General features: G+C 42.6%; 1 protein-coding gene across 1 annotated transcript; it reads left to right on the top strand.

Moving 5' to 3' along the window:
• The first annotated feature begins 4,397 nt into the window (after positions 1-4,397).
• On the top strand, positions 4,398-17,556 carry LOC139547739 (HHIP-like protein 1). Its single transcript, XM_071356770.1, has 9 exons — positions 4,398-4,962; positions 9,455-10,101; positions 10,292-10,435; positions 13,937-14,265; positions 14,406-14,532; positions 14,735-14,880; positions 15,294-15,375; positions 15,796-15,878; positions 16,003-17,556. The coding sequence occupies exons 1-9, from the start codon at positions 4,675-4,677 to the stop codon at positions 17,007-17,009; spliced, it is 2,853 nt and encodes a 950-aa protein (XP_071212871.1). The 5' UTR covers positions 4,398-4,674; the 3' UTR covers positions 17,010-17,556.
• Positions 17,557-24,031: the final 6,475 nt, after the last annotated feature.

The raw sequence follows: 24,031 nt of genomic DNA, 5'->3' as shown, positions 1-24,031 counted from the left end.
TCAGTTGGCTTTTCATAGCCGATCATTAAGAGTATCTCTACCGCTCCTGCTGTCTCTAGAGAGTTGAAAACAGCAGGTCTGGGACAGGTAGCACGTCCGGTGAACAGGTCAGGGTTCCATAGCTGCAGGAGCGTGAAAAACCCAGCAGTGTTGCAGTTCTTGACACAAACCGGTGCGCCTGGCATCTACTACCATATCCCGTTCAAAGGCACTTAAATATTTTGTCTTGCCCATTCACCCTCAATGGCACACATACAATCCATGTCTCAACTGTCTCAAGGCTTAAAAATCCTTCTTTAAACTGTCTCCTCCCCTTCAATCTACACTGATTGAAATGGATTTAACAAGTGACATCAAAAACAAATCACAGCATTCACCTGGTCTATGTCATGGAAAGAGCAACTGTTTTTAATGTTTTGTACACTCAGTACAAAACACTTACACTATACCACAGTTTCCTGAGAAAGAAGTATAGCAAGTTTATGTTGAATTACTACGGGGTAACCTTAGATCCTAGATGTGTTGATAAGTTATCATTCTTAGATTGGACTCACAGGTTATCACATAACATACATTGACTGTAGTTGTACCTGCCCTCCAGGACATCTACAGCGCCCGGTGTCACAGGAAGGTCAAGAAGATCATCAAGGACCTATTAGCTGGCTATCACCCGGTTCTTCTACCCTACACCTTAGAGACTGCTGCCTTCAGAAAATTCTAAATTGATTCCGTAGATTTTTTCCCTCATCCATCTACACACACATACCTCATAATGACAAATCATGTGAACCATGCCTCGACCAAAAGAGATCAAGATTAAGAATTGTTTACTTGCATAAAGCTGGAAAGGGTTACAACAGTATCTCTAATAGCCTTGATGTTCATCAGTCCACAGTAAGACAAATTGTCTATAAATTGGGAAAGTTCAGCACTGTTGCTACTCTCCCTAGGAGTGGCCGTCCTGCAAAGATGACTGCAAGAGCACAGCGCAGAATGCTCAATGAGGTTAAGAAGAATCCTAGAGTGTCAGCTAAAGACTTACAGAAATCTCTGGAACATGCTATGATCTCTGTTTGCGAGTCTACGATACGTAAAACACTAAACAAGAACAGTGTTCATGGGAGGACACCATGGTCTGAAGTTCCCAAAAGAGCACCTGGATGTTTCACAGCTCTACTGTCAAAATATTCTGTGGACAGATTAAACTAAAGTTGAGTTGTTTAGAAGGAACACACAACACTATGTGTGGAGAAAAAGAGGCACAGCACACCAACATCAAAACCTCATACCAACTGTAAAGTATGGTGGAGGGAGCATCATGGTTTGGGCTGCTTTGCTGCCTCAGGGCCTGGACAGCCTACAGGGAGGAGGTCAAACACCTGGCTGCATGGTGCGCTGACAACAACCTGGTCCTCAATGCAAAGGAAACCAAGGAGCTCATCGTGGATAACAGGAAGTCTAAAAGCTGCAGCCACGCCCCAGTTCTCATTGATGGCATTGAGGTGGAGCGTGTGCCCAGCTTCAATTTCCTGGGTGTCTACATCTCCGAGGACCTCTCCTGGACCCTCAACACCTCAACCCTGGTCAAAAGGGCACAGCAGCGCCTGTACTTTTTGAGGACGCTGAAGAAGGCCCGCCTGTCTCCCAAGATCCAGGTGAACTTTTACCACTGCACGGTCGAGAGCATTCTGACTAACTGCGCCACAGTGTGGTTTGGCGGATGCTCCATGGCCGACCGGAATGCCCTGCAACGGGTGGTGAAAACAGCCCAGCACATGACTGGTGCCCAGATCCCTGCCATCGTAGACCTCCAGCGCAAGCGTTGTCTGCGTAGTGCGCGCGGCATCATCAGGGACCCTTCACATCCATGTCACAAACTGTTTGCCTTCCTACCATCAGGCAGGCGGAACAGGTCTCTACGTTCCCGCACTAGCAGGCTCAATAACAGTTTCTTTCCAGCTACTGTAACCCTGCTGAGCCATATCCACCAGCCCACCGCTTAGTAGTGCCTCTCAGGGACCTTGTTGCATTACTCACTTTGCACTCTTCACGGTACTACTGGACTCTGATATTGCTTTGCAAAGTCTGATTAAAGACATTATTCAGTTGTACACGTAGATGTCTACCTCGGTAACCTCATTGCTGCTTTCCCTGTATTTCAGTTGCATGCCTCCTTGTACTTTCAATTTGCCTTCATTGCCCATTTAGACTTGCCATTTGTACTTGCCATTTGCCTTCATTGCACATTTGTACATCCCACTTAATAATATACATTGTACTTAATTGTTTCACTTATACGTTTGTTGTACTCTTATTTGCACTTCTGGTTAGATTTCGTTGTCCTGTACTTGTACTTGTTCAATGACAATACAGTTGAATCTAATCTAATCATTGACGAAAAAATGAATTCCCATGTTGATGAAGACCTTTTGCAAGAGAATGTAAGGCTATCTGTCCGCCAATTGAAACTCAACAGAAGTTGGGTGATTCAACAGGACAACGACCCAAAACACAGTAGTAAATCAACAACAGAATGTCTTCAACAGAAGAAAATACGCCTTCTGGAGTGGCCCAGTCAGAGTCCTGACCTCAACCCGATTGAGATGCTGTGGCATGACCTCGAGAGCGGTTCACACCAGAATATTGCTGAACTGCAACAGTTTTTAAAGAGGAATGGTCCACAATTCCTTCTGACCATTGTGCAGGTCTGATCCGTAACTACCAAAAACGTTTGGTTGAGGTTATTGCTACCAAAAGAGGGTCAACCAGTTATTAAATCCAAGGGTTCACATACTTTTGCACCCTACACTGTGAATGTTAATAGACTGTGTTTGTCTATTGTTGTGATTTAGATGAAGATCAGATCAAATTGTATGACCATTTTATGCAGAAATCCAGGTAATTCTAAAGGGTTCACATACTTTTTCTTGCCACTGTATATATATGTATATACAGTACCAGTCAAAAGTTTGGACACACCTACTCATTCAAGGGTTTTTCTTTATTGTAGAATAATAGTGAAGACATCAAAACTATGAAATAACACATATGGAATCATGTAGTAACAAAGAAAGTGTTAAACAAATCAAAATATTTTTTTAGATTTGAGATTCTTCAAAGTAGCCACCCTTTGCCTTGATGACAGGCTTTGCACTCTTGATTTGATTTACTGTCCTTGTCTCCAGGTCCAGACCTTCAAACACCAGGCTTCTTTCATTCAGATGAGACATTGCTTTTTTTCTCTCTCTCTCCCTAAGTATAGCATTCTGTATCATTTAACACTTTCTTTGAAATTAAGTTTTATCATTGTACATGCAGGAATAGACTGCACCACTTGCCAATGGCAGAAGTATTTCCAAATGGTACAGTAAGACAAACTACACCCTACAGACTACTAGCCTATTATAAAAATAATTTGATAGCCTTTCCAAAAAGTCATGACCCAATCTACGTCTTAATTCTGTCTATCTGAAGTGTTTAAGAGACTTGGCTTACTGATATGAGGCAGTACAATTCCCAGAAAGCAGATGAACTCTCTCTGACTCACTCTGACTCACAGCCGTTTCACCTCAATAAAGCACTAAACACGGACAGCAATGCGAGGTCTGAAAAGGTCTGAGTGGAAAAGAAATTTAAAAAGATACCGGTTTGAATAATCAATATTTGATTAATGGGCTTCTTATCCAGCCTTTCCTCTAATAATAGCGGGCTGTACTTATTTATCCGGAAGCAGATGGTTTAATATCCACATGTTCAAAATATGTCATTGCAAGAGGAAATAAAAACAGTTCCTATGATGTTACCAGAGAAATTAAGATGTGCTGTGCAAATATGTCAGATCTGAAACCAAGTACATGGGAGGGAGGTGGCTGAGTCCAAATGAAAGACATATGTCTTTGGTATTTGTATACCCTGTAGGTCTAGGACACAACATTCAGCAGAAAGCCAATTCAAAGGCTGTCTCGCCTTTTATCGTTAGACTCAATTCACTTTAGGACAGATTTTCAGTTGATGTCTACTGGTTTTAGGTCAATTTCATATCACCAAGTGGTTTACAAATGCCTGTTGAATAACAGCAGTAGCCTGTATGAAACACATGAGCACTATCCATGTGTAATCCATCATATACATACAGTTTCTTATAGGCTATGCCATTGTTTGTGGTGTGTGGAGGATCCATTGCTCTCTTCTTTCAGCACACGTCCTGAGTCATTCAGTGAATCTGTCTGAGGCAGGGTAGGGAGGTGTGTGTGAAGTAGAGAAAAGGCTGAGTATGTAGAGGGGGGAGGAGAGCTACAGCAGGGTGATATAGACAGGCCGCAATGGGAAAGAATGCCATGTGTCTGTGGAGGACAGACAGAGAGCGAGGGAGAGGAGGAGAGAGGGAGAGTAAGGGGAGGAGGGAGCAGAAGGAGGGAGGGAATAGGTTCTGAGTGGAGAGTGGAAGCATCGTGGCTGGCCAGGGCGGACTGCTGAATGAAAGGGCCTGTTGCTCTCCGCCACCGTTCGTTTTTGTCCCGCGAAAGAGCACATGTCCAGAGCAAACATAGGAAGGCTCTCCAACAGTCAGGCACCAGGGGGAAGGGACAGAATCACCACTACACACAGACCTTTTGGAATTTTGCGTCTCTCCATTACTTAGCCCTACAGGTGGCAGGGTAAACTACTATTGCAATGAGCAGGGTAAGTGTAAAGGGAGTTGAGCTGCTGTCCCGTTGGCTGTTGGTCCTACTGGTCCTACACGCACCCCGACATGGGAACACCCATCCCCAGTGCCTGGATTACAAGCCCCCCTTCCAGCCACGGGAGCCTCTGGTCTTCTGTAAGGAGTACGCCAAGTTTGGTTGCTGTGACCTGGAGAAAGATGACAAGATCTCCCAAAACTTCTACAAGATCATGGACTATTTTGACTACTCGGGTTACATGACCTGTGCGAAATACATACGCACCATCCTCTGTCAGGTAAATTGAAGTCTGTCAGTAGTCGGATGTTAGCTAATGCCTCCTTATCTAAAACTTTCCACAAAAAGATAATACCTTGTTTTTCCTAAGAGTGCATTTGTAGAATGGATAATCTTCAGGCATGTTTTAAAAAAAAATTCACTTGTAATAAAATTATATTTCATCACAGGATATAAAACATTTTATACAGATTAATCTATCATATTTCATGAAACTATATTTAATTCAAATTTTTACAAATTGACACCCCCTTCATTACTGAAATGTATATGAACATCATGATAATTACATACCCCAGGCCTTTCCAAATGTGCACGCTGTAGATTGGAACAAATTACAGTTGGAGGGATTATGTCAAGCGTTGACTTGTCTGTTCAACCATGAGATACGACAGTACTGTTACCAATGATGGATTTGGGGGCCTGAACCACAGTACCACAACATCACTACTGGATGGAATATATTTGTTCTCCTCTCCAATGAAGAGAATTGCAGACCATGTGAACGTGTCCTCAGCTTTGTTTGGTTTTGGATCCAGTGGAAATTAGCTATTGTGCTCAGCTCTCAGCTCTCCTATCAGCCATGCTTAGGTACAGGCAGTGTGGTCAGTGGCTGGCGACCCAATGCCCAAGGCCACTTAGCCAGGGTAAACTCTGCTCAATCATGCCCTTTGTCCAGACAGTTATCAAAGATACAGGGGGATGCTTGTGATCTGTCAAGAGGCCCACTGACCTCCAGCCAAACATGGATTTCCTCTCTGGTCACTGAACAGGATATACAGTATCATATTTCCACTGGGATAGGGAGGGAGGGCAGGAGGGAGAGGGAGGTGAGGAGTTGAATCCAGCTGAAGTAGTTGAAGGAACTATACCATCTACTTGTGGTAGGATTAAGGCTGACTATTGGGTTACAAAACAATTAGTAACATTGACGTCAACCATTTAACTAAATACAGCCTATCCTATACCTCCTTCCCAACTTTGGAAGATGAGAAGTCTCACATTTACAGTGATTGTGGCAACGTGGAACGTTGAAGGGTTGTCCTATACGATGTGGCACATGTGCACTCTCTCATTACTGCCAACCCCTTTTGGAAGGAGGGCCGTTTTAGAGGTTTCTTTGAGCGTATTTATGTTGACTTTGGTGACTCATGGAGGAAAGGAAACCAACACACACAGCTTTAACCCTACCAGCTCACCCTGCACCGTGTACTTAACCATTTTACTACTGTCCTTCTTTACTCTCACAATGTTTGTGGGTGTGCGTGTGGTAGTGCTAGTCTAGGGTTGTTTCCACGATAAAATGTACAATTTGTAACATACCGTGGCTTGCGAAAGTATTCACCCCCCTGGCATTTTTCCAATTTTGTTGCCTTTCAACCTAGAATTAAAATAGATTTTTGGTGGTTTTGTGTCATTTGATTTACACAACATGCCTACCACTTTGAAAATGCAAAATCTTTTTTATTGTGAAACAAACAGGAAATAAGACCAAAAAAACTACAGAGAACTTAAGCGTGCATAACTATTCATCCCCCCCAAAGTCAATACTTTGTAGAGACACCTTTCAGCAATTACAGCTGCAAGTATCTTGGGGTATGTCTCTATAAGCTTGACACATCTAGCCACTGGGATTTTTGCCCATTCTTCAAGGCAAAACTGCTCCAGCTCCTTCAAGTTGGATGGGTTCCGCTGGTGTACAGCAATCTTTAAGTCACACCACAGATTCTCAATTGGATTGAGTTCTGGGCTTTGACTAGGCCATTCCAAGACATTTAAATGTTTCCCCTTAAACCACTCAAGTGTTGCTTTAGCAGTAGTGTCATTGTCTTGCTGGAAGGTGAACTTCCGTCCCAGTCTCAAATCTCTGGAAGACAAACAGGTTTCCCTCAAGATTTTCCCTATATTTCGTGCCAGCCATCATTCCTTCAATTCTGACCAGTTTCCCAGTCCCTGCCGATGAAAGACATACTGTGATGCTGCCACCATCATGCTTCACTGTGGGGATGGTGTTCTTGGGGTGATGAGAGGTGTTGGGTTTGCACCAGACATAGCATTTTCCTTGATGGCCAAAAAGCTACATTTTAGTCTCATCTGACCAGAGTACCTTCTTCCATATTTTTGGGGAGTCTCCCACTTACCTTTTGGCAAACACCAAACGTGTTTGCTTATTTCTTTTCTTTAAGCAATGGCTTTTTTATGGCCACTCTTCCGTAAAGCCCAGCTCTGTGGAGTGTACGGCTTAAAGTGGTCCTATGGACAGATACTCATATCTCCACTGGGGAGCTTTGCAGCTCCTTTAGGGTTTTCTCTGGTCTCTTTGTTGCCTCTTTGATTAATGCCCTCCTTGCCTGGTCCCTGAGTTTGGGTGGGCGGCTCTCTCTTGGCAGGTTTGTTGTGGTGCCATATTCTTTCCATTTTTTAAATAATGGATTTAATGGTGCTCCGTGGGATGTTCAAAGTTTAAGATATTTTTTTATAACCCAACCCTGATCTATACTTCTCCACAACTTTGTCCCTGACCTGTTTGAAGCGCTTCTTGGTCTTCGTGGTGCCACTTGCTTAGTCGTGTTGCAGACTCAGGCCTTTCAGAACAGGTGTATACAGTATATACTGAGATCATGTGACAGATCATGTGACAGATCATGTGACACTTAGATTGCACACAGGTGGACTTTATTTAACTAATTATGTGACTTCTGAAGGTAATTGGTTGCACCAGATCTTATTTAGCGACTTCATCGCAAAGGAGGTGAATATATATGCACGCACCACTTTTCCATTTTTTTCTTTTTATGATTTTTTGAAACAAGTTTTTTTTTCTTCATTTCACTTCACCAATTTGGACAATTTTTTTGTATGTCCATTACATGAAATCCAAATAAAAATCTATTTAAATTACAGGTTGTAATGCAACAAAATAGGAAAAACGCCAAGGGGGATGCATACTTTTGCAAGGTACTGTGACATCTGGTTGCCATCTCTGTGAACAAAAGGCACGTGGAGTTAAGTTTGACGGATTGCTGTTGTCAGGGCTCCCCATCCCATCCAACACAGTATTTACAAAGAATTTAAACAGAATTTTATAGTTGGCTAAGTGACTGCATTATCAGGGCTGCCTGCAGTAGAGGCCAGAGGAGTCAACACCCATATGACAAAAAACAATGACCAGGGCCCAGTTTTTCAAAAGTTATCTGGTTTAGGATTAAATGCATAGAAATATAATTAATAGAACCATCAAATTATTGACTTGAATGGGGAAACCCGTTCTAATCATTCTATTTCTATGCATTTAATCCTATCCGATAGGCGAAATCCAGAGAGATAACTTTTGAAAAACTTGGCCCTTTGCTCACCTCTCCCATGCAAGAATTTCTAATATTTTACAGTTACAGTTCATATGAGGAAATCAGTCAATTGAAATAAATTCATTAGGCCCTAATCTATGCATTTCCCATGACTTGGACTACAGATATGCATCTGTTGGTCACAGATACAGTACGTTAAAGAAATGGGCCTCACAATGTGCCATGACGTAACATATCTTACATTTAGTTTAAATTAAGGCATTTCATACATGCTTTTGTTTATGTTCCTTTTAGCAGCTATATGCCCACATTTGTCAGTTCTTAACCTACTAGTTTTATACTGTACCCCCAACTCAGACATGTGGCTGTGCGTAACACATACCACCTCCAGATTGCCCCCTTTTTGTTAACGTCACTGCCTGGGAATCATGTGATTTGCATAATTCACCCTGCAACTTATGGTCAGCAACAGATTTAAACCCTGAGTTGGCCAAGTGTTGTTGATGTTAAACGCTTTGATGTAGAGTTTTTGAGCATTGTTTGATGGCACCTTTTGAGAGAGCATATCCCAGATTTAAATGGAAAGAAATGAAAAATGACTCAGCAGAACTCCAGAACACATTATGCCCCCTTTGCTTAAGAATTGGAATCATTATATTATTAATCAGAGTTTTTGTAACAGAATTGTTTATTTCAGTACCAGCTGTTACAGTGGTTTATATGTTTTGCATCATTGTCCCAACGGTTTACCAGTGTCAAAATGGGTGTAATTGTGTGGCTTTGAGTTAATAAGGGATTGGATGTTCCAAGATGCATTTAAACAGGTCTTATTTATAGCCAGAGTAGTCATTACCAGCTGGTCTGGTGAGTACTGGGAGGAAATGAGGACACGCTGAATTTCAAATGTTTACAAGCTTTACAATGTTTACAATGTTTACAAGTTCATCATGAAAATAGCTGCACAGTATCATGAACAGACATGACATAGCATTAACATGCAGACTATGCTTTTGAAGTTTCAATATGAGATTACACAAAGTGGCTATAGCCTACAGTTTAAGTGGTAGCTCATTATGAAAGTTATCAGCCGACAAGGTAGATCTACCAAGTTTTGCTCATAAGCGTGTGTAGTCCGAGCCCCAATACCTCTGCCACTTTTCAAACAAGCTTTCCTCATCCTTGCAGGAGTGCTCTCCCTACTCTGCCCACCTGTACGATGCTGAGGATGCCAACACACCCATGAGGGAGCTGCCAGGCCTGTGCGGAGACTACTGCTCTGAGTTCTGGCACCAGTGCCGCTACACCATTAGCCTGCTCACCGACAACAACGCCACGGTGGGCATAGAGGAGGACCGCAATAAGTTCTGTAACTTCCTGGAGCTCAAAGACAGGGAGTACTGTTACCCCAACGTGCTCTCCGACGACAGGCTCAACGCCAACCTGGGAGATGTTCGGGCGGACCCTGAGGGCTGTCTCCAGCTGTGCCTGCAGGAGGTGGCCAACGGCCTGAGGAACCCGGTGGCCATGGTCCACGCCGACGACGGGACCCACCGCTTCTTTGTGGCCGAGCAGCTGGGCTACGTGTGGACGTACCTGTCCAATGGCTCCCGTATTGACCGGCCCTTCCTCAACCTGACTAAGGCAGTGCTCACCTCTCCCTGGGCAGGGGATGAGAGAGGCTTCCTCTGCATGGCCCTCCACCCGCGCTTCACGCTGGTGCAGAAGGCCTATGTCTACTACTCTGTGTCTGTGAAGAAGGAGGAGAGGATCCGCATTAGTGAGTTCACACTGTCCGCTGACGATATGAACCAACTAGATCACTCCTCAGAGAGGTAAGAGAAGTATCACCAAATGACATGGACTGAATCAGAACCTGTGGTGTCATGGGCTCCATTCACATACATGTATTTGACATTTTGAAACAATACAAAACAGCAGATTTGAAATAAAGATCTGCAACTACAATCATCCTATCAGATTTAGAATTTAGTGATGTTTGGTCATGCGTGGTTTTCTTTGTAGAACTATTTTGGAAGTGGTGGAACCTGCCTCGAACCACAACGGGGGCCAGCTTCTCTTCGGGCACGATGGCTACCTCTATATCTTCATCGGCGATGGGGGAAGAGCAGGGGACCCCTTTGGCAAGTTTGGGAACTCCCAGAATAAGTGAGTCCCCGTGCTCTATACATTTCAAAACTAATTCAGGGGAAACAAATGAAGGGGTTTCATTTAGTAATTTAGTGTATATCTAGCCTTCACCCCATGTTGATGTTTTTTGAACGTCAGAATGATATGTTTGCTTCAGAGACCTACATTTTTTAAGTTGAAGATATAGTTCAACAAAGGACACCTAAACAGCGGTGTTGGAGTATTATTGCAATGTGTTCACTGGGATTCAGGAAGCAAGTTCAGGGAGTTTATTTAATAACTAAATGAACATAGAACAAACCAAGAAACACAGGTAGCGTACAAAATGAACTCTGGAACAGAAACAATAGCACCTAGGGAAAGAACCAAAGGGAGTGACAGATATTGGGAAGGTAATCAGGAAGGTGATGGAGTCCAGGTGAGTCGGATGAGGTGCTGGTGCGCTTAACGATGGTGACAGGTGTGCGTAATAATCAGCAGACTGCCGACCTCGAGCGCCGGAGAGGGAGTAGAAGTGACAATTATAGTTAGTAGTGGAGTGAAACGCTTAATGTGATACATCTGGCTCTTCATAGTATACTTACTTACAGTCATTTAATATTTAAAAAATCTGGAAAAATAAGAGTTCAAAAAGTTTAATCTATAGCGTGACATCTTTGTTGATATAAATATAAGCTACAGTAAAGGGACCACAGGGCACAATTAGTCTTTTAGTGTGTTTGTAAACTGTATTACTCAATTGCCAAATTATGTGACGTTCTCATATGATAACATAGTGATACATGATTCTATTTTTAAAGAATGGAAAATCCTGTTGCCCTGGTAAATGTCTAGTAATTATTATATTCATGGTTGACTAATACACGTTGTTTAGATGAAATTTGTGTCTGAGTTGTTGTCAACTTGTCATAAACAAGTTTAATATTCCAGAAGATGAATTGACTCCGGAGGGTAGAAGAATCTTTTACTAAAAACTTTGACTAGAAATTGACAAGCTCTAGACATTGAGAGAGTGACAAATTTATGGATTGAAGCGCAATTAACTTTATACAGGACCTTCAGCAATGCCACTCAGCAGCTATTTATGAAAGTGAGATTTTATGACCTTACTTGCCAATGGCGCCAACGCTTTGGTAACATTGGGAGAGAATCGCCATCTATGACCTCAACCCCTGAGCATTTGACATGACAAACACTCAGCTCAAGGCTATGTGTACATTCATGTAGACAGACAGTACAGTTGTTCACAATATTAGCCTTGGCACTGTTTAGCTTTCTCCTGGCAGGGGCCAGGGCAGGGATTGGCAGTGTCCAGAATCTACATAGTGTCACAGGGCCATTCAGAAAGGACTCAAAGGCAGCCCAAAACATTTTGCTGAAAGTGACCTGCCTCTATAGTTATAACACCATGACAGAATTGTACACACGGTGATATTATGAGAAACTCTAAAACCTTCTTTGAGGAAAAACATCACTGAGCTCTGGACAGTCTGTGTCTTAGAATGCATTTTATTTTGAACCATGGGCAAGGACAGGGCATAGCAGTACCAGTCAGGTTGTGAGTGCCACCCCCACAGCGCTTTGGACAGTGGCCAGAGTCTGGACCTGCTGTGCCAGGCTAAATATTTATGGAGAATGTTGTCGAGCGATGGCGGGCATTTTCTTACCATGTGATAATCACTACAGTCTTGCATAGTTGAGCTTGAAGGGACGTTTACCACTCCTTTTAAAGACCTGAATGGAGGTAGAATATCTGCTATTCTGTTCAGAATATTACGATGTAGATGTAAAAGGAGGCTAGTGGGAGGAGCTATTGGAAGACGGGCTCATTGTAATGGCTGGAATGAAATAAATGGAACGGTATCAAACGAATCACAAAAAATATGGAAAACACATGATTGACTCCGTTCCATTCATTCTATTCCAGCCATAACAATGAGCCCACCCTCCCAACTTCAACAGTGGCATGAGTAAGAGCAGGTGCTCTAAATCAACCTTGTTATGCGTTATTCTCAGAAGAGGGTTATGTCTAGTTCATAGTTGGGTAGCTCTAGTGGATAGCAGAATTTATGCATGCCGAAATAGAGGGTTCTACACATCACAGCTTTATCTCGGGGGCGGTATTGTATTGAGTTGCATTGGGTGGAAACATCCCTTTCAGCTCATCCCAGGAGAAGAAAGATGAGCAGAGGGTTTCTTGACAGCCAATGAGTGGAAGGCCAGGGATATGAGGGTTTTGGGCCGTGCCAAGGCTAATATTTACACAAGACGCTGTGGGCCGCATAATAGTATGAGTATATGAGTATATGAGTATATGTGAGAGGGAGAGAGAGAGAGAGAATCCCCGATGTATTTATTTGGACAGTGAATCTAAAACAATTCATTTGGCTCTATACTTCAGCATTCTGGATTTGAGATCAAATGTTTTATATGAGGTGACACTACAGAATGTCACCTTTTATTTGAGGGTATTTTCATACATATCTGTTTTATCATTTAGAAGTGAAAGCACTTTGTGTATCTAATCCCCCCCATTTGAAGGTGTCATAAGTATTTGGACAAATTCACTTATAGTGTATTAAATTTAGTCAAAAGTTTAGTATTTGGTCCCATATTCTTAGCACGCAACGACTGCATCAAGCTTGTGACCCTACAAACTTGTTGGATGCATTTGCAGTTTGCATTGGCTGTGTTTCGGATTATGCCTAGTAGAAATTAATGGTAAATAATGTATTATGTCATTGGAGTCAGTTTTATTGTAAATAAGAATAGAATATGTTTCTGAACACTTCTTCATTAATGTGGATGTTACCATGATTACAGATAATCATGAATGAATCGTGAATAATGATGAGTGAGAAAGTCACAGAGGCATAAATATCATTCCTCCTAAAAAAATGCTTTGGGGGCATGATCTTTGTGCATCTATAACTTTCATTAATCGTAAATGTCTTTGATGACTGTTGTGACACACCAGCCTGGTCTCGTAACATCGTAAACGTAAATCTGGGACACTCAAATTAGTATGACACGTTACAGTTTGTATGACTGTAATGTTTAGCAACCCATACGTTGCTAGTTCGAATCTCATCACGGATAACTTTAGCATTTTGGCTAATTAGAAACTTTTCAACGACTTACTACTTCGCTGCCTTGCAACTACTTGGCACGTTAGCTAACCCTAACCTTAACCCGTTAACCTAACTCCTAAACTTAACACTAACCCCTAGCCTATATAACATTAGCCACCTTGCCACCTAGCTAGAATTTGTATGTCGTATATTTAGCAAATTCCTAACATATTGTACATTTTGCAAAGTCGTAACATATAATACCAATTGTAATTTGGAACATATCATACTAAAAGGAGTGTCTCAGATTTACGTACAGAATAATACAAAACGCTCTGAGACCAGGTTGGATACACATACACAAATGAAAAACAATGACAGAAGCCCACACTAAAATACTCACACATTTTCCTATGAGTACAACTCAGTTAAACACATGTGTGTGTAGGTCCACTCTGTTGGGCAAGGTGCTGCGTCTCGATGTGGACCACAACGATGACGTGGAACCCTACAGCATCCCGTCGGACAATCCTTTCCTGGGGGAGAAGGGCTCGCTGCCTGAGATCTACGCCTACGGGGTGCGTAACATGTGGCGCTGCTCCATCGACCGGGGCGACCTCATCACCAGGCAGGGCCGTGGCCGACTATTCTGCGGGGACGTGGGACAGAACAAGTTTGAAGAGGTGGACCTCATCGTCAAGGGTGGCAACTATGGCTGGAGAGCCAAGGAGGGCTTCTCTTGCTATGACAACAGGCTGTGTCGCAACTCCTCTCTTGGTGAGTAGGCTATTCCTCCAACAGAACTTGGTAGAGGTGGCAGGCTGATTCTCTATGAAGAATCAATTCATTATTTGGTGAAGAGATTCAGATATGTATTCAATCCCTTAATAAGCAGTGTAAAAATATTTTCTCCTCAGATGACATCCTGCCTATTTTTGCTTACCCCCACAAACTGGGGAAGTCTGTCACTGGAGGCTACATATACCGCGGCTGCCAGATGCCTAATCTCAATGGCCTCTACATATTCGGGGATTTCATGAGTGGGTGTGTGTTTATACAACATAACCAACATTTATCCAATATTAAACTGATTAAAATGCACCAAAAAAAAATCATAGATTGTCATGCTTAGAAAAAAAGTTGATACACAAATGTTCTTAAAATTGAAAGATCATTGACAAATGTTTCAAATGCCCTAAAACTCACTTGACACATGCACAATCTGAGTGACTCCTTGTCTGCCTAGGCGCCTGATGTCACTGAAGGAGAACCAAAACACTGGGAAGTGGGAGTACAAGGAGATCTGTATGGGAAAAGACCAGACGTGCCGATTCCCCAAACTTATCAACAGCTATTACAAATACATCATATCCTTTGCTGAAGATGAGGCAGGTAACCTTGACAACTAGCTTTGCATGTTTTTCTGTCTTTTTTGTGTTTTGTTCGTACTGATCCGTACATGAACAGGCCATTAGGGGATGCGTGCTGCTTGTGAATTCAGTCACCCAAGACAACCATGGAAAATTGTCTGCTTCTCTGAGTTATTTCATGATGAGCCTCTGCTGCTTTTGAACAGAAATAAAGAAATAGCACACCCAGTTCAAACCCAGTGGTGTACCACTTAGTGCATGCTCTTTAGCTTCAGATAAGTCTCAACAAGCAAACTGTTTCAGAATACTTGACTTCAAAGCTGATTTGAGTAGAGTGGGAAGGGGTTCAAAAGAAACGGGCTGTCTTGATTTCACTTTGAAAGTGTTGCATATCTTTGTGATGGGTCTTAGATCCTTTTTTCCTCTTGTTTCTAGGGGAGCTGTACTTCCTGGCAACGGGAGCTCCCAGTGCGTCTGCCAGAGCGGGGGTGATCTATAAGATAGTGGATCCATCCAGGTATTAAACAAGGGTCACAGTGTCCCAACAGCCAAGTGGCTCTGGGAATTCATCCCTATCTCGGATTAATGGCAGATTCCCAAAACAGACATACCTTTGCCAGATATACTAATGTTTATTGTCCATCCAATTATTGATGTGGTCTTCAATCCCTCTGTGTTTGTTTAGTACATCTCTTACTTTAACTATGTAATCAGCTAATGTAATCGCTCTGTGTCACGCTAAGGGAATATCTGCTAAATCTTTTACCCTAACGGCAATTTACTGAATATAATGTGCTTATCAATGATAGAACTGTTCTTCATGTGGTTATGATAATGTATGATTCAAATGACTCTATACTGTATTAGTAAGAGATAGAGTTGTAATGGGCGGCATTAAAATAAATGGATTGTTTGACGGATTTCTCTCACCATCTAGGAGAGCACCTCCAGGCAAGTGCAGCTTCAAGCCAACTCTTGTCAAGATTAAAGGCAAGCTGATTCACTTCCAACCAAAGGAGGGTAAGTGACACCACAAACAAACACGCGTTCCTTTGCAGGCTATCGTGAGTCACAGCGCAACACATCTCGGGTCAGTTGGAGTGCTCTAAAAGGCTGTTTCTCTCGCTTGACTTCCTCTCTACAGAGTTTGTCATTGACAAGAAGCCGACGACCACCGCTGCGCCCACTACTACGGCTAGAACAACAGCTACCACCACGCTCCGTACTCCTCCGACCACCATGCGCTCCACGACGACGAGACCTACCTACACACCTCCAACTGCAACCCCGAAGGCTACTGCTAAACCTGCAACGATAAGGGCTACTGTTAAACCTGTAACAACACCTTCCAACCCCACCTCAATGCAGCAGAGGCCTACTGGTACCGCTACAACTGCCCTGACCACCTCATGGAGGCAGGTAATGACGGCCAGGCCAGGTCATGCCACCACTCCTTCCCGGCAGAGACCGTCGTTGTCCTACACCAGGCCCACTGTTACCCCGAAGCCCCGACCACTGTTGACAACTGGGGCCAGAAGGCCCTCTCCACCAACAGCACGACCCTTGACCCGACCACAACCACACGCCACAGTCAGACCCTTTCCACTAGGAGTTACAACCAATCGGCCCCAGACCACACCAAGGCCTACGTACTGGACAGCTGCAACAAAGCCCACCACCCAGAGGCCTAACTTCACTCTCTCAAAGGCCCAGGACAAGTTCCTGAAAGGCCAGAGTGACAAGATAGAACATTCCACAGGGAACCGGGTCAACAAGAAGAACCGGGGTTCCAAACGGCGCCGGAAGCATCGGGCTGGGTCGGTGCGGCTGATCAGTGCAGAGCAGCTGTCGGACCGTGGGCGGGTGGAGATTTACATACGGGGGGAGTGGGGCACAGTGTGTGATGACTTGTTTAGTAGTAAAGCGGCTACGGTGGTGTGCCAGCAACTAGGCTTCCCTGTAGCCCTGCGTGTGGCTAAACGGGCAGAGCTGGGGGGTGGCAGTGGCAGTATCCTGCTAGATGATGTGGAGTGTGAGGGTACAGAGAGGACGTTACTGGACTGCAAACGGGCAAAGGTGGGCAAGCACAATTGTGCACACGATGAGGATGTGGGGGTGGTGTGTGGCTACCACCACGACGAGGATAAATAATGAGCCAAAGGATGTCCTCAAAGGATCATTACTACTCTCCTGTGCTTGAACAGAAACGTCCTCTATGTACTGTACTTCCACTGTGGTCAGACACATCTCACCCCTCTACTCCCCCACACATACTCATGTAAACACACACACGAATTCATGATGATTAACAACAATTGTTGATTGTAGACTAGACGTTCTGATACTTCACTTCAGAGGCAGCAACCCTTTCCTTCCCTTCACTTGCCTCCCTGCCAGAAAAAATGTATATCACTTTACAATATTGCCCTCTGCTGGGAAAAAAGGAATACATTTTGTTGAAAACCTTGTTATTTTTTACATTGTATGAATTGATAATCACATCTATATATATATGTTTTCTTTTTCTTTTTAATACAAAAAAAGTGATATCAGTCAAAGTAATAATAATGATGATATAAGTGAGGAAAATGCTGGACATTGTGTGCTTTATTATTGTTTAATTTGACAGATTATATTTGTAAACTGTTTTCAGGGTACAGGGTGCCTTTGAGGTTAATAAACTGAGATTTAAATTTCATTCCTGCTCCTCATTTCTACTCAATCAAGCATACTGCATCACCCATGTAGAACCAGATTAAACTACACTGTTATCCAGAGGACTAATGCTGCATTCACGTGCTAGTCAGAACTAGGAAACTCAGAAATGTCCGACTTGCCAATAGGTTGTAGTTATACACGAGCTGAGCTGCGTTCAACCATTTAGCAAGTTGGGCATTTCCGAGTTTCCTAGTTCCGACTAGCGCGTGAACGCGGCATAATGCTGGACCCTAAGGGAGAGTGTGGTTTCATGTGCTCATGGGAAATTAGGAAGTCGTAAATACAACATGAATGTGTTCAAGGGTCTTTGAAGTCTGAACAATTATTCAACCAATGAGATGTTAGCTAGCTTGATAATCTAGCTAACATTGCTAATAATAAAGTTAGCTAGCTTGCTTAACATTGACACATTGTCAAACTAGCTATACTACTGTTCAAAAGTTTGGGGTCACTTAGAAATGTCCTTTTTTTTGTTCTGACTTTGTTAATGTTGTAAATGACTATCGTAGCTGGAAAAGGCACATTGTTTAGGGAATATCTACATAGGCGGACAGAGGCCCATTATCAGCAACCATCACTCCTGTGTTTCAATGGCACGTTGTGTTAGCTAATCCAAGTTTATCATTTTAAAAGGCTAATTGATCATTAGAAAACCCTTTTGCAATTATGTTAGCACAGCTGAAAACAAAGAACTTTCTTCTGAAACTCGTCAGTCTTATCTTGTTCTGAGAAATGAAGGCTATTCCATGTGAGAAATTGCCAAGAAACTGAAGATCTCGTACAACGCTGCATACTACTCCCTTCAGAGAACAGCGCAAACTGGCTCTAACCCGAAAGAGAAAGAGGAGTGGGAGGCGCCGGTGCACAACTGAGCAAGAGGACAAGTACATTAGAGTGTATAGTTTGAGAAACAGATGCTTCACAAGTTCTCAACTGGCAGCTTCATTAAATAGTACCCGCAAAACACCAGTCTCAACGTCAACAGTGAAGAGGCGACTCCGGGATGCTGGCTTTCTAGGCAGAGTTCCTCTGTCCAGTGTCTGTGTTCTTTTTCCCATATTAATCTTTTATTTTTATTGGCCAGTCTGAGATATGGCTTTTCTTTGCAACTCTGCCTAGAAGGCCAGCATCCCGTAGTCGCCTCTTCACTGTTGACGTTGAGACTGGTGTTTATTATTTTCTGTCTATCTGTACTTGACATTAATATTTATAATGCTTAGCAGGACAGAAAAAAAAATCTAATTCAAGCACTTATTAAGAGAACATCCATGATCATCCCTCCTGCCTCTGATCTTGCAGACTCACTAAACACACATGCTTCATTTGTAAATGATGTCTGAGGGTTGAAGTGTTCTTCTGGCTATCCTTAAATAACAAATAACAAGAAAATGGTGCTGCCTGTTTTGCTTAAAATAAGGAATTAGAAATGATTTAAACTTTTACTTTTGATACTTAGGGATGGATCGTAATTTACATAATGGGTAGCTGAATGAAAATGGTGGAGGGTCATGCTTTTTCAATTTCAGTCAAGGGGTTTATTCAGTTTTTTAAATCTAGTCCAGTGGAGGGTCATGTAATTTGTAATTGACTAAATGTCTATATTTCTCACTGTTTTAGAATGAGTTGCTTATAAGGATATAGATTGATGTGTGCCCGATGTCGCCGATCATCTCTGCGCGCCAAGCAGGCAATCAATGTCAAGTGTCCCTATAGGCTATTTAGTGTGGTCTCAATCAAATTATCCATAGCCTATAAGCTACGAAGTGCATGCTTGGAGAAGCACAGAGCAAAGTTATATTTCGAAGATGGCTGCTGGGATGGTGTAAATAAAACTAGGCTGCATTACACGCTGCAATGGATATTCCAACCTGAGGCCGATTATATAAAGTGATCTATAACAGCGCTTAGGTCTGCGATGCTTTATGCTATGAACAAGCTGTAAAATACCTGTAAAACACATGACTCCGATGCATATGGGGATATCGTTGTTATTCAGAGGCTGAGCTACAACCTTCTATACCCGAGGAGACAAGAAATGTACTTTGCTTGGGAAATAATCGAATTCTGTCACTATCAATTGATTAAGCTATTTACTTTCCGTACAATAAATGTTTAAACCCAGACAGCTTTTAGGGAAACACTTGTGACCTTCTCTCGTTGAGTTAAGCCACGGAAGAAGAGTAGCCAGCAGTTAAAGCTTACATTTTTCTGCGTGGGTATGCCTACTCGGTCTGGGGTGGAAAGGTAGGCCTAATATTTGAAAGTACAGTACCGTGCTCAGATTCCTAATGATGTCTCAGATTTTATTATTTGCAAACAGGTTTGTTGCAAACAAGACATTGATATGTCATTGGAGACACATGATAAGATGAACACATGCCTATCTCTCTGTCCATTCTTAGCCTGTAAATTCAGTAACTTGTGTGGTATTAAAAAAAGATTCTGCTAATATGTCAAATTACGTAGAATTGCATGAAATGTTTCTAAAAGGCTATTTTTGCTTTTACTATATAGGAGATCTTTCCACCCCTACTCTGGTCCATAGTGGTCTGCAGATACACAACCATTTGGCCTGGAGTCCTGTGCGCTATCAAAATTCCCATGTAATGCTTACAGGACAAAGAACAGTTTCTAAAACTGCATATCCAAGGCTCTGGTCTGTCCAATAAGTTATGGTAAATGGTAGACATGTTCTCTACTATCCACATGTTTTAATTATTATTTTGGGTATAGGGGAGGGTCACTTGTTTTTTTTCAAGCGTTCAGGGAGAGTTTAGGTAAATAAGGGAGGGCCACCCATTTTCATTTCAGAGAGGTCCGATTTTCTCCATGTAACCCTTATTATGAATAACTCCCTTAAGTATTTCTTAGCAATTACATTTACTTTTGATACTTAAGTATATTTAAAACCAAATACTTTCAGACTTTTACTCAAGTAGTGTTTTACTGGGTGACTTCCACTTTTACTTCAGTCATTTTCTATTAAGGGAGTTGCTCTTGTACTCAAGTATGACAATTGGGTACTTTTTCCACCACTGCTTGTAATTCCTATTTGGAGGGTCATTCAAGTAGAATTTCCCACCGGGAACTATGAGAATGGAAGGAGATAGCTGCCAAAAGGTTGAGGTATCATTAGGATCGTAAGAAAATCCATACGTAAATGGTTAGGATCGTAAGAAAAGCCATGCATGAAATATGAAACGTAAACTTTAAATTAGATCTGTAAACATATGTTACGACTATGAATTAACATTTACACTTTAAATTCTTATTTTACGTCTCCCTTTACTCGGTTACAGATCTTTTTTATATGTACAAACATTCATCAGTAATGTGGCATCTGCAAAGGTCATGAACCGAACGTAGCTAGTCAAAGTTAGTTAGTAAATCAAGCAACTCTAGCCCAGACGTTGGAGTTGCTCTGCAGCTTCCGGTTTCATTTCCAAAATAAAAGTATAGAGCTTGTTTTATAACTGCATTCAATAGCGACGTTATACCAGTAGATGGAGTAGTATAGTCTTGGGCCTTCTGAAAATTAATTGTGTGAGAAGGATGGAGACTTTATTTTCATTTGTTTAACCTTTATTTAACTAGGCAAGTCAGTTAATAACAAATTCTTATTTATAATGACGGATTACCAAAAGGCAAAAGGCCTTTTGGACGGGGGCTGGGATAACATTTTTAAATATAGGACAAAACACACATCACGACAAGAGACCCCACAACACTACATAAAGTGAGACCTAAGACAACAACACAACATGGCAGCAAGACATGACAATACAGCATGGTAGCAACACATGACAACAACACGGTAGCAACACAACCTGGCAGCAGCACGAAACATGGTACAAACATTATTGGGAAGAGACAACAGCACAAGGGCAAGAAGGTAGAGACAACAATACACCACGCAAAGCCGCCACAAGTGTCAGTAATAGTGTCCATGATTGAGTGTTTTTTGCAGCTCGTTCCAATCGCTGGAAGAAGCAAACTGAAAAGAGGTGCAACCCAGGAATGTGTGTGCTTTGGGGACTTTAACAGAATGTGACTGGCAGAATGGTGTTGCATGTGGAGGATGAGGGCTGCAGCATGTATATCAGATAGGGGGGAGTGAGGCCTAAGAGGGTTTTTATAAATAAGCATCAACCAGTGGGTCTTGCAACAGGTATACAGAGATGACCAGTTTACAGAGGAGTATAGAGTGCAGTGATGTGTCCTATAAGGAGCACTGGTGGCAAACCGAATGGCCGAATGGTAAAGAACATCTAGACGCTCGAGAGCACCCTTATCTGCCGAGCTATAAATTACGTCTCCATAATCTAGCATAGGCAGGATGGTCATCTGAATCAGGGTTCATTTGGCAGCTGGGATAAAGAGGCACGATTACGATAGAGGAAACCAAGTCTAGATTTAACCTTAGCCTGCAGCTTGGATATGTGCTGAGAGAAGGACAGTGTATCGTCTAGCCATACTCCCAAGTACTTGTATGAGGTGACTACCTCAAGCTCTCAACCTTCAGAGGGAGTAATCACAGCAGTGGGGAGAGGGGCATTCTTCTTACCGAACCACATGACCTTTGTTTTGGAGGTGTTCAGAACAAGGTTAAGGGCAGAGAAAGCTTGTTGGACACTAATAAAGCTTTGTTGTAGAGTGTTTAACACAAAATCTGGGGAGGGGTGAGCTGAGTATAAGACTGTATCATCTGCATGTAAATGGATGAGAGAGCTTTATTCTGCCTGAGCTATGTTGTTGATGTAAATTGAAAAGAGAGTGGGTCCTAGGACCGAGTCTTGGGGTACTCCCTTGGTAACAGGCAGTGGCTGAGACAGCAGATGTTCTGACTTTATACACTGCACTCTTTGAGAGAGGTAGTTAGCAAATCAGGCCGAAGACCCCTCAGAGACACCAATACTCCTTAGCAGGCCCACAAGAATGCAATGGTCTACCGTATGAAAAGCTTTTTGCCAAGTCAATAAAAATAGCAGCACAACATTGCTTAGATCAAGGGCAATGGTGACATAATTTAGGACCTTTAAGGTTTCAGTGACACATCCATAACCTGAGCGGAAACCAGATTGCATACACGAGAGAATACTACAGACATCAAGAAAGCCAGTCAGTTGAACATTGACACGTTTTTCCAACACTTTTGGTAAACAGGGCAAAATATAAAATTAGCTTCTAACATTTAGGATCAGCTTGATCTCCTCCTTTAAATAAAGGACGCACCGTGGCTGCCTTCCAAGCAATGGGAACCTCCCCAGAGAAGAGAGACAGGTTTAAAAGGTCAGAGATAAGCTCGGCAATGACAGGGGCTGCAACCTTAAAGAAGAAAGGATCTAAACCATCTGACCCAGATGTTTTTTTGGGGTCAAGTTTAAGGAGCTCCTTTAGCACCTTAGACTCAGTGACCGTCTGCAGGGAGAAACTTTGTAGTGGGGCAGGGGGAAAAGAGAGAGGAACAACCACATCATCAACATTAAGGGACATATGGCAGCTGTGAGGAGGAGGGTTTATTCTCCAGGTCTTACAGCGTTTTCCAGAACCTCTTGGGGTTAGACCCACAGAGCGAGAGCTCCTCCTTAAAGTAACTCACTTTAGCCTTCCGGGTAGCCTGAGTGCACTTATTTCTAATTTGCCTGAACGAGAGCCAGTCAGGCTGAGTATGTGCGTGCCGAGCCTTTCGCCAAATGGAATTCTTGATGGGGAGTAACTCTGCCAGATAGCCTATTCTTATTGCAAGATATGTTTTCCCTATCAGCCACTGCATGTGATTCATCAACTATTTTGTTTCAAATGTATTTAGAAGCTATATTTAGAGACCTGTGAGCTAGGGTCTCTTTTTAAGGGGATCCCTATAGTAAAAATAGTGTGAGAGTTCAGTGACCAGGTGGAGGAAGACGAAACGACAGCACCCTCCTCAGGGGATAGGTACTTATTGTAAAGCCAATTAGTACACAGCTGGGCCCACTAATTGCTTTGTGTCTTCCTCTATATAGGTGTGCCAGGAGAAGAGATGGGGATGTAATTTATTTATTTGTTTATTTATTATTATAATATTTTTTTTTGCCTACCTCAGAGAAAGCTTCTGTGACTGGCCACCCTGTCTCTCTGTTAACCTAGGCAGGCTTTAAGTAGAGAGAAGCGTTCTTCCTGTAACTTATGTGTAGACGATAGTCTAAGACAGGAGTAGCCATTTGTTGTTTTGCGTTCCCTTTTTGGCCACTGGCCTTTTTGTCAACGGCTTAGTTTATTTTTATTTGTTTCGTTACACTGGTGTTTTCAGCGTTGGATGTTCCCTGTACTGGAGTTATTTTGTCGGATGAAAGAAGACCCGTCTAGTAAACGATAAAAAAGGAACCACAACCACTGCCTCTGGTCAATTCATTTTATGCCTCCCGCCTGTGTTAGGGTGCTTCGGACAAGCAGATCCGTTCACAACAGTTATAAAA

The sequence above is a fragment of the Salvelinus alpinus genome, chromosome 21, assembly GCF_045679555.1.
Source record: "Salvelinus alpinus chromosome 21, SLU_Salpinus.1, whole genome shotgun sequence".
In the NCBI taxonomy this organism is placed as follows: domain Eukaryota; kingdom Metazoa; phylum Chordata; class Actinopteri; order Salmoniformes; family Salmonidae; genus Salvelinus; species Salvelinus alpinus.
Note: the sequence above shows the minus strand (reverse complement) of the source record. Positions and strands in the feature narration are given on the sequence as shown.

What these genes read in the sequence shown, in the direction of transcription:
- LOC139547739 (XM_071356770.1), top strand. Translation starts at nt 4,675, where the DNA reads ATGAGCAGGGTAAGTGTAAAGGGAGTTGAGCTGCTGTCCCGTTGGCTG. An exon ending in CTAGATCACTCCTCAGAGAG is followed by an intron (nt 10,102 to 10,291) that starts GTAAGAGAAGTA and finishes TTTTCTTTGTAG; the next exon opens with AACTATTTTGGAAGTGGTGG. An exon ending in TTTGGGAACTCCCAGAATAA is followed by an intron (nt 10,436 to 13,936) that starts GTGAGTCCCCGT and finishes ATGTGTGTGTAG; the next exon opens with GTCCACTCTGTTGGGCAAGG.